The 11,475-nt window shown below is 38.3% G+C and overlaps 3 protein-coding genes across 3 annotated transcripts; 2 read left to right on the top strand and 1 right to left on the bottom strand.

Moving 5' to 3' along the window:
- Positions 1 to 5,165: 5,165 nt before the first annotated feature.
- Positions 5,166 to 5,948, top strand: LOC128885608 (uncharacterized). Its single transcript, XM_054139707.1, has 2 exons — positions 5,166 to 5,528; positions 5,577 to 5,948. The coding sequence occupies exons 1-2, from the start codon at positions 5,166 to 5,168 to the stop codon at positions 5,946 to 5,948; spliced, it is 735 nt and encodes a 244-aa protein (XP_053995682.1).
- Positions 5,949 to 6,977: 1,029 nt separating this feature from the next.
- Positions 6,978 to 7,610, top strand: LOC128885607 (uncharacterized). Its single transcript, XM_054139705.1, has one exon. It carries the CDS (start codon positions 6,978 to 6,980, stop codon positions 7,608 to 7,610), a length of 633 nt encoding a protein of 210 aa, XP_053995680.1.
- Positions 7,611 to 10,769: 3,159 nt separating this feature from the next.
- Positions 10,770 to 11,228, bottom strand: LOC128885606 (histone-lysine N-methyltransferase SETMAR-like). Its single transcript, XM_054139704.1, has one exon. The coding sequence runs from the start codon at positions 11,226 to 11,228 to the stop codon at positions 10,770 to 10,772; it is 459 nt and encodes a 152-aa protein (XP_053995679.1).
- Between the last annotated feature and the right edge of the window lie 247 nt (positions 11,229 to 11,475).

Raw genomic sequence — 11,475 nt, 5'->3', positions numbered from 1 at the left:
GTGTCACCAAAAAATACATCAAACCCGATGTTAAGCTAATTTTTAAGTGAAAAGTCGATTTTTGTTGAAAAATGTCGATTTTCACCTAAAAACGTACGCTTTTCTGCATTCAAACGTCATTTTCTCCCTAAAATACCACCGTATCATTTTTTTTGACAATACCATTCAAAACCTGAGACTTCGAGGAAGTTTTTCCCGGGGAATGCTCGCCAAACAACTATGTATTGAAACCGAAAAATAAATAGAGAAAAAGTCAAATTTTTTGAAATTGTCACAATGTAAAGATTTACCTAATTTTTCACTTGTTAAATCTATGTAATAAATTTTCGTTTTGCATCAGAGAGATGGGAAATTGAACGCTCTTTCGAATGGTATACCTAGTTTTAAGTTTGCGCAGTAATTTGGTGGAGTTATGGCCGTTTAAAGAGTGTCAAGTCGAAAACACAGGAAAAAAAATTAAAAGTGAAAATACTCGAAAATAAGTCTACACAAAGAAAATGTGTAACAGTAATTTTTTGTTGGAAATTTCTTGTAGAATTGACACCCTGCCTATATCCGAACTTATACGTAGACACTCTGTATACAGAGCGTTGGCGAACGGGTGGTGCAACCGAGCAGGGAGTGACACTACATGTAAAAATAAGTCTAAAAAAAGGGGTAACATTTTTTCGTTTGACGCTTCCTTTTCGAGAAAATCAAGTTTGAAAATTCTATCCAGTACGCGTGTACTATACCGCCTTTAGGTTTAGATATGTACTATAAATAAGAAATGGTTATTTATGGACAATACATTTATTAATTTTATTAACGTTTCTAACGTTACATAACATTATTGAATAAAATGTTCAAAGTGCTGTCCTTGTTGTCGCGTGCATATCATTGCTCGCCTTATTAGTGAGTCATGAACTGACGCTAATGAACTTGGATACTTTATATAATTAAAATCATTTATTATTTTTTTCTTCAATTGAAGAGAATTCTCATTTGTTTCTGAGATTTAAAAATTGTTGCCTATAATATTCAGCTGCTGCTGTTACATTTCGAACAAGCTCCTAATGCTTTTATCATTTCGACGTATTCACGGTTGCTACAAGTAGACATTGTCTCAGCTTGACTGATCGAAACAGACTAAAAGTAGAGGAAAGTCGCATGGTGGAAGAAAAAACGTAAGGAAACTTGCAGCGAACAATGACTTGGGGAGACGGTCCAGTGCACGCGTACTGAATAGAATTGTCAAACTCGTTTTTCTCGAAAACGAAGCGTCAAACGAAAAAATGTTATTCCTTTTTTTCAACTTATTTTTACATGTAGTATCACCCTCTATTGGGCTGTACCACCCGTTCAGCCACACCCTGTGTATGTTTTAAATTTTTGTTTAAAATATGTTAAAACTGATTAGAAGATGCGTACTCATCATTTTCATACCGTAAGCTTTAGGAGAAATTTCAAACTACTTAATATTCAAATTTGAGAATAAAATGTCCGTGTAATTTTTAAATGACGCATGATTTGTTGCCGAATGAGCGCTTAAAAAACAGAACGATTTTCAGCAAAATACAACATATACAAATTGTTGTGACATATCATTCGAATATTTTCATAATTTACATTATTTTCATGGCACTCGAACAATTCATTCGTATAATCTTTATTCGTTGTGAGCAGTACAAGGTTTTTTTCATTGTATATATTTATAATAGAATATATTAATGGGAATTTAAATAAAAATACTTCGCCAAAGAAATTATTGATTTCACATATTCTACTCAGAGTGTTTTTTTATATGTGAAATGTTTCCTGAATTTGTATTTCGATAACATTCAGATACAATTTAAAATAGTGTTTTCCAAAAAAAATAAAATGCTGCTAGGAAAATATGCTCGTAGAATTGATAAAAAAATGTAATTCTATTGCAAAAAGAAAACACAAATTTTTATTTTTTATACCCTAATAAACAATATTTTATTTGCAAACATATGTGTTTTAAATATAATTTTCTCGAACAATGTAAATATTTACTTACGATTACTTGTATTATCTCTAAAATCAAACATAAAATATTATAATAAAATTAATAACAAAATTATAGTAATCATTCACTAGTAAAAACGCTATATGTTTTTATTTCTTACTTATATGAAATAGAATATGAAAAAAAAAAGAAATATTACCTTTGACAGTACATTCTTATCTTTATCAGTCCTCTAATCCACCGATGAGTATATAATTCACAACCAATCGATAGTATACGTTAAAATCACTTTTTTCTATTTTTAAGAAAATTCATTTTCTTATGAACAGAAAATGAAGATTCTAAAAAAAATAACCTAAAACTGGAATTACATTATGATTCCCAAGAAAAATATTTCTCTTAAGAAAATGTAATCGAAAATTCTAAGTAACTTTTCTTAGAATCTAAAAAATAATAATTTTAGCGAAAGGTTATTTTCTTATAATACGAAATTAAATTTCCCAAAGACGTATTAAAAAAAAAATACAATATAAAGAATCCTGTGAAAATTTATTGGAAAAAAATTAAAAGTTTCGAAATCGTTATAGCACTTAACAATTACATGAATAAATACAGAATAAAAAAATAATTAAGCGAGTAATACTTTTAAGTTAAATTTTTCTTACTAAAGCTAAAGAATTAAACAGTTAATACTTTAAGTTAATTTTACTTAAGATTAAAAAAACGTGTATTCTTAAGGAAAGTATTTTTCTCAAGAAAAAAAGCATACAACTTCCAAATGAATGGATTTTTAGATGTGGTGAAATTAAACTTAAAACGACAAATATTTATGACAATGCGAAACAAAAATGTCTATGGAAACTAAGGAAAGAAACAAATAAAAATCTGTGCCTCTAAATATTATTTTTCTTAAGTGTAATAATAATTAAAATTGTTAAAAAAATTTTAGGAACAAACACACTGAATAAGGAAATGTGGTTTTCTCAAAACTAAGAGTAAGCAAGACTTGTAAGGTGAACAAAAATAAGTAGACGCCAATGGACGCGTTACCAAAGAAAATCAGTCGTATAAACACTTCGAAAAAGATAGCTGCTACGAAGCACGAAAAATCAAACTTTGTATCAACATGTATTTCTCTGTTTTTCCTATTTTAAGAAGTGGCGTTAGAGACACGTTGTTGTTCAGTTTCATGCTTTTTTCGACGTTTCTCGAAGTATCTCCTCCTAGCACCGAGTATCATGTGCTCTTTGCGACGTTGAAGGATGAGCTCTCTTTCGGTTGAAGATTTAGAAAATCGTCCTCCTAGGTTGGAAGGCTCTTCGCCGCTGCAATAATTTGTTATGAAAATTTGTATGTAGTTCTATTTCAGTGTTAATCCTTTGCACTTGTGTGTCCCCTCTGAAAGGGCATCGTAAGTCTAACATATTTTATTAAGGATTATACAAGATGAACTTACGCGGACGTAAATTTATAAAAAAATGCGAGTTCTGTTGAACTTGTAATATTAAACATGTTGATCTAAGTAAGTTAAGTCGCGCGTTGGTGCAAAATACACTGTTTTAATTTTTTATTAGAAATACTTTCGCATATTTGGTAAAGTAAATTTAGTAGAAATAGATAATAAAGAAATAAGATTACCTGTCAGCAATAGGAATGTCAAACCTTGGATCGGAGGATGACGGCATTGAAGGGGTATTCAAGGAAACACTAATCTCAGGATTCGTATGGATCTGCGGGACGGATTCCAAATGCGATTCTTCGATTAAATGATGAGGTGGTATCAATACTCCATCAAGAATGTTCTCAACGGTCCATTCAACTGATCTTGTCATCCTGAGGTCTTCTACAATTAGGTTGCGCGGAAAATGCGGAAATAATTGCTGCACCTGGTTCAGTAACAAATAGATACAAGGTATAACAACATTAACTTAGTTCAGTTACCAAAATTAGCCAGAAATCTTTTTTACTTGATTAATAATACACTACTACCAACAATTAACGGGACACTTTTTCAAACCGTCGTAACTATGGGAGTTTTCAACCGATTGAAATGAAACTGCGTGAGGAGCACTTTTGAAGTGTCCAAGGCATTGGGGCGATACAGTTTTGATGTCTTTTTTTCGCGTGAATGGCAATAAAATACGAAAATGTCGATTTTTTTAAAAACTCGCTTCCAACTTTAGACCCATCTGCAGGGTGAACGAGTAACCCCACGTCAACGCTGTTCGCGGATTCTGACGCGCGAATGCTTTATTAACAGAACCCCCAAAAATCAGATTTTTTGAATCACGCTTTCATTGTCAAATCGGAGCAGATTTGAGTCCTTGGACCGTACCTTAGACGTACCACATGTGTTCCACGCAACAAAACATCGTTCCAACTCTTACACTTTGGGGTGGATCACCCCTACCTCTGCCCCCCTCCCTTCAGCTCTGGGGGCAGTTTTCGAAATAGGACATTTTCGGCATTCATCTTTAACGTATCAAGAACAAACATGGCGAATTTCATCGTCCTCCGATGTGTGGAAGTGCTCCCTTATGAAGGGGGTTGAAAATTTGCGAGCTGTTCCACCCTCCACAGGGTCCCTATAGGGTGATACCATTTTCTCGATCAGGGGGGTCCAGAGAATGCATTGAGCCCAAAATCGAGACCGTCGTCCAAAAATTGTGGATTTTAGAGGGGGTGGGAGGTTGTGGGGGGTGGGTTTGTCCGAGAGGGATTTCAAGAGGTGAATTTTGTAGAGGGCATCAAGGAGGGTCGCCCCAAAGGTTTTTTCGAATTTTTCAACTCCTTCCGTCATCCCTGGCCTGTTTCAAAGAGGCGTTTTTCTACACCTTCCCCTTTAGGGGGGTGAATTAACCCCTTCGCGTCAACCCTCGCCAATGCAACTTTGCACACACCCAGAAGACACTTGAAGACTATTCCTCACGAAGTTTCACCGAAATCGGTTGAAAACTCTCATAGTTATGAGCATTTGAAAAATCGTTCCGGTTTGTTTGTCCGGTAGTGTAGTTGGTCAACTGTCACCATCAAGAGGTTTTGCACCATTGACAGGTTCGCACGCTGGCCGGAAGCTGTACCCATTAAGGATATAACGGCAGATACGGTAGCCGGAGTCTTTTACGCTGCTTGGATAGCAAGATTTGAAGCTCCAGCAGTAGTAACTACCCATCAAGGCAGCCAATTTGGGTCAATGCTCTTCAAATCATTGGCTCATTTGGTAGGATGTCAGAAGACGCACGCTACGACCTATCATCCTGCGGTAAAGGGGATGGTTGAGCGCTGGCATAGGTCATTGAAGGCATCCCTAATGTGCCACAATAATAATGAATGGCTTGATATACTTCCCACCGTCCTTCTCGGTCTTCGAACCAGCGTGAAGAAAGACATTGGTGCAACGGCAGCGGAATTAGTATATGGTACTACCTTGAGAATTCCAGGAAAATTTTTCTTGGATAAAGACATGGCTCCAGATCCGAAAATTTTTGTTGAAAAATTTAGAGAGCACATCCGTAAGGTGCGCTCAACTCTAACGGCGCACCATGATAGAAGGAAGGTATTTGTGCATAAAAATTTGTATGATTGTACACACGTATTTTTTAAGGTCAACAGAGTAAGGAAGCCATTGGAACCTCCGTATCAGGGTCCTTACGTAGTAGAGAAACGCATTTCGGACCATACATTCACTATCAGCATAGTTGGAAAGTTGGTTAATGTAAATGTGAACCGGCTAAAACCAGCTTTTACGGAAGTAGCTGCATCTCCAGTGTCGGAGCCGGCCAATACACCAGCTGACGAGGAGCCAGGGACTTCAGCTTCTACAGAAAAGGCTTCACAGCCTAGCACAAACCAGGACAGATGGGCGTCGAGGACTTATCCTGGTCCAAAGAAGAAGAAGAGAAAATCTGTTTGGAATTTCGCAACTCGGTGCCCAAGTCACTCAGAGGGGAGTGCTGTAGGGGAAAACATTCCCTAGAGGAACTAAAGAGCCAATGGCAGCACGCCATTGGGTTCAACCAAGCGCAAGCGAGAGATTCTCGAAGAAGCCGTGTTAAGCAGAGGGACGCACTTCACATGACACAAAGTAAAAAACCTCCGGAAAAGCGACAACCAGTTTCAGAGCACTGTTAAAAGTTATTATTGTTAATAAATCGTTATTGGTTTTAAAAAGAAAACAAACACGCGTAAAAATTATTTCGATGTGATGTGCCTATACACAACGTGCATTCCCCATAAGTGTGTGGCGGTTAGGAACGCGATCGAAGCGCCACGGAAAAGTAGTATACTAATAACCTAAAAAGAATAAAAAAAAATTTATCGCAAAAAAAGGAGTCGAATATTATTGTGTATCGCACCCTTCCAAATAGTATCCTAAGTAAAAGAGTTGTCATGGGAATCTAGATTGGCATGATTACATTCTTGTGGGAAAGTTTCATTACAGAGCACGAACCCCACGAGTGTAAATAGCAAGCGCCATCTAGTTTTAGTTAGGTTAAGTATCTTTAGTCACTAGTTGTAATTCTTTGTACATAATAGTTGGTAAGCCTTACGTTAGGCGCGCTTCTGCGAAGCTTAAAAAGGACGCGCTATCCCAGAAGCGAAAGAGTATTCATAGAGAATAGACGCATACGTAAGCGGATAAATAAGAGTTTTTATTTATACCCGCGAATTTCCACAGAACTCTTCCTTATCCCTCGTGTGTATTTCCGCTACAGTCAATTTCATGACAGCAGCATCTGGCGTTTCTGGATTAAGATATAAAAGTAACTAGAAAAAACGTGTTCTGACCTGTTCAGATATTAAAAAGTACAAATACGATTTAGAATAAAGTGTTATTGTTATAAAAAGATTTTCCTCTCATTTATTATCCGAGAAGTTATACAGAGTCGAAAGATTCTTGTGGCGTGGTGTTTGGCACATTCGAGAACGCCACAACTGGTGATCCCGATGCTGCGAATAAGCGCTACATCGGAACACGTGCTTTTTTCCTCTGAAATTAAAAAAAATGTCAACTGCTAACAGCCCGACAAATCAGGGAAGTGCAGGTGAGGAAGAAAAAGACACTTTTGTTACGCCCAAAAAACCCAGACGAGAAATAAGTGAGTGCAACGGCGTGCGAATCAATAAATTCTGGACTAAAAACCCAAAGGTTTGGTTCACTCAACTGGAGAGTGAATTTGTATTAAGTAGAATTACATCAGATATTACGAAATACCAAACTGTATTACGGCATTTGAATCACCAAATATTAGCAACAATAACAGATTTCCTAGACTACCCTCCAGCAGAGAACAGATATGAGGCATTAAAGAATTTATTAATTAATCGTTTCTCTGAGTCGGTGACAAAGCAGACGCAGAAGCTGCTCACTGATTTAGAATTGAACAGAAGGAAGCCCTCGGAGCTCCTGAGGAAGATGAAGCGACTTACTTCTGGCTCAGACGTTTCAGAAAGAATATTGCAGACGCTTTGGAAACAACGTCTACCACGAAGAGTCCAAGAGCTTTTAACAGTGACAGAAGGAATGGAGATAGAGAAGCAGGCGGATTTTGCTGATAGGCTCATGGAGCAAAATGAATCTCAGATCACTCAGATCGCCACGGAGCCCAGAAATGCGTACCTATCGGGCAATTTTTGATATTTTGGCTAAGGTGAGTGAGATAACAGTAAAAACACATCAGTCAATAAGTGCGCTTACAGATTGGGAGGTGCGTTGGATACGCAACGTCAAATAGACGCGCTTTCCAACCAAATGGCGCAGATGGTGTCATTCCGTAGAAGGCTGACGGGAGAAATACTTCATGGCGAGGAAGAAACCGATCCCGGTCACAGAGTCCGAACAACGAAGGAGGTCTCTGTTATTTCCATAGACGATTGCGCGAAAAAGCATTCCGCTGCGAGAAGCCTTGTACGTGGAAAGGGGCGGAAAAGTAAAGTGGTCGCCCAAAATCGAGGCGGCAGGGGACGGTCATTCAAATAGCCGCCGGTTGATAGTTACCGATAGAATTACTGGCCTACGTTTTTTAGTAGATACGAGAGCAGATATATCCGTACTACCGGTAAAAATGGCAAATAGAAGAGCCACACCATTGGAATATAAACTTTTCGCCGCAAACGGTACAGAAATAAACACATATGGGACCAGGATAATTACGCTAAATATCGGTGTTCAGACCAAAAAGGGGTGTCGAAGGAAAGTTACATATTTGGTTTACGCCAAGACACCGAACTTTATTATTCGAGGGATAAAAATCGAAATGTCCGAAGACTCGCAACATGGGATTCTCATCCGAATGAGAACTCCCTTATCGGACGACTGTCCCACTCAGAATTGAATTCGTCTCGCAAGTGACGACCAACGACACCTCGCAATGCCCCTTTCTCGTCTTTGTTGCCACCCCTTGGAGCTCAAGGGGTGCGCCGACTGGGGCCCGATCTTAGGAACAAGGCCCAATCAGGGCACCTTTCGTTCCACGCTCACCTCGGTCGCGGTGTCTTCCCCCGCGGCCTCGAAACTAGGGGTAGGTGGTCGCCTGGTAACACACGGAAGGCCCAACGCGCTCGTGGGTTTTTCCGAATTTATGGCATGGCCGGCCGTCGAGCCTCGGAACCATGCAGAATTTTAAAGACCTCGAAACGGTCACATCTGGCTTGATATTGACTGGCTTGATATTGGTAATCAGCTACAACCGAAAGCGACATATTTCGCGAGCATGTCATAAACTATTGTTGGCCCTTCGTTCTTCGCGTCGCTCGAGGAAGAATATTAAGGGGGTAGACACGACAAATCGGTGACCTTTCCGATTTGGCTGGACGGTATTACAGCAGATTTTTCTGCATAGAAATAGTAATAATTTACGATGTACATTAATTATTCATTGAAAGTAGTACGTGTCCACATATTTATGAGCGGGGGTGTACGTATAATATTAATGCGCAAAAATGTAAGAGGCAAACATGAAACTTTTACTTAAAAAATTTTTTTTTATTTATGATAATTTCGGAGATAGCCTATTGCAGCTGAAACTTTAGGGGGTCGTTTAACCTCCTAAATATGAAACAGGCGAAAATATAAAAATACGTATATTTTATTTTTCGCTCCTTTAAAACATATCCAAAAATGAAAACAATTGGAGGCGGATACCTAAAAATCATTCCTTGTGAGAGTCGAGGTGATCGTACAAAATTTAAGTGCCTACAAATCTGTGAAACAATAATGCGACAAACTAACTTTTTTTATTGTTAATTTTTTTTTAATACAAATTTCACTAACATATTGGTGAGGTTTTCCTGATTAAAATGAGACCAAACACGATATTGTTATGACAATTGGTTATGATACTAGGCTTGTAAATGTTTTCTTTTACTCTTTTTCCGATGTCTGTTCCTATGCTCTGTCGACGTCGGCAAATGTAAGAATATTTCGACTTCAGTAAAATGGCAACAGCGCAGCGTGAGGAAAGGATAGACGCTGTTATGCCAGAATGTCCTTATATTAGCATATTTTGGGCTGAATGAGGGGTCATTTGAAAGAGAAAGGTTCAATACATTCGGGGCTGGTCATCGTGTGAGTCACAAAACTCTTATAGTGACTTACAAATACTTGGATTCTGCAGATGTATTTTATCGTATTCTTTCTTTACTTTGAACACTCATATTATTAGATATTAAAAAGATCTCGTTGAATTATGACCAGCCCCGGAGGTATTCAAGCTTCCTCCTTCGAATGAGCCCTCATTCAGCCTAAAATATGCTAATATAAAGACGAAAAGCGAAAAATCACGGAGCCCTTTTTACGCCCAGTTTTGCCGGTAATGTCACCTCGCTGCATTACCCGTGTCTATCCCCTTAACACGACCTAACGGCACACGATTACAAAGGAGCCTAAATTCTGCCGATACTCGAGTTCTATCCGGAACAATCGGACTACGCCGTTCATTTAAATGGGAATTTGTGGTTGCCATAGTCAAACAACCAATAATCGGAGCTGACATGTTGGAGAAATATGGGTTGCTAGTCGATATGCGAAACCGCAGACTACTTGACAATACAACTTCATTATCCGCAGAAGGACAAATATCGAAGTCCAATCAACCGACCATTTCAACGATTACAAACAACAATAGATATTTTAACCTTTTAAGAAAATTTCTATTGGGTTGGAAAGAAAGTTCGTAGCGTTTTTTAAGCAAAACTTTAAGGCAACATTTATATTCTTCCACATAATATTATTCTACAATGTATTTGCCACTTTGTTCTATTACTTTTTTGCCATCTATATGGTAGTTTGAAGTTTCCATTCTTCCAGAAAGTGTCCTCTTTCTGGACGATAAACTGGTCCACATGACTTTTGCAAGCTTCTATGGAGTTGATCTTTGTTTCATTTAGAAAATTTTGTAGGGATCGAAATAGGTGGAAATCTGATGGTGCCAGATCAGGTGAATATGGCGGATGGGGAAGAACATCCCACCCAAGCTACAACAACTTCTGTCTGGAATGTATCGAGACGTGCGATCTGGCGTTGTCATGTTGGAACACGATACCTTTTCGATTTGCTAATTCCGGTCGTTTTTCGTAAATGGCTGTCTTCAAACGGTCCAGTTGGGCACAGTATGTATCGTAATTTATCGTTCTGCTATGCGGAAGCAGTTCGTAGTATAGAACACCTTTCCAATCCCACAAAATGCATAGTATGACTTTTTTTGGGTGAAGACCGTCTTTTGCAGTCGTTAATGCTACTTCATTTTGTTTTCTCCATAATCTCTTTCGCTGCACATTGTTATAGAGGACCCATTTTTTAATCACCCGTTATTAGCCGTCTTAAGAATGGATCATTTTCATTTCGCTTCAGGAGTGAATCGCTTATGGAAATGCGATCCATTATGTTTTTCTCCGTCAGGTCGTGCGGCACCCAGACATCGTAACGACTTACGAATCCGAGGGCCTTTAAACGATTCACAACGGTCGTGTGGATATGTAGGCTATCTCTGCGATGTCGTGTTGTTTGCCGTGGATTATTTTCCACTAGTGTTCTGATTAAATCGTTATCAGCAACTAAAGGACTACCAGAACGTTCTCGGTCTTCCAAATAAAAATTGCCACTTCTGAAGCGAGAAAACCATTTTCCCATGGTACTTTCAGCAACAGAACCATCCCCATAAACGGCAGAAATCTTCCGTGGTGTTTCTGTAGAGTTCTTTCGCTTTCGAAAATAAAAAGCCATCAAATGACGGAAGTGCACCTTATATTCCTCCATATTTACACTTCTATTACGTAATTGTAAAATTGATTAATACAAAAATTACTTGCACAGAGAGACGCGTTGAACCATAACCTTTTATAATATGTATGGAAGTCTTTTGTTTTAAACAAACATCGAACTGACACACGCTTCCAACGCCACCTGCTAGAAAACGCTACGAACTTTCTTTCCAACCTAATAGATATAACTAGGCCGGTACAGAGACATCAATTACCCTTACATTCATTATCAATCAGACAAC

Source organism: Hylaeus anthracinus, unplaced genomic scaffold (assembly GCF_026225885.1).
Source record: "Hylaeus anthracinus isolate JK02 unplaced genomic scaffold, UHH_iyHylAnth1.0_haploid 11981, whole genome shotgun sequence".
Lineage (NCBI taxonomy): Eukaryota > Metazoa > Arthropoda > Insecta > Hymenoptera > Colletidae > Hylaeus > Hylaeus anthracinus.
This window is presented reverse-complemented; position numbering and strand designations above follow the sequence as displayed.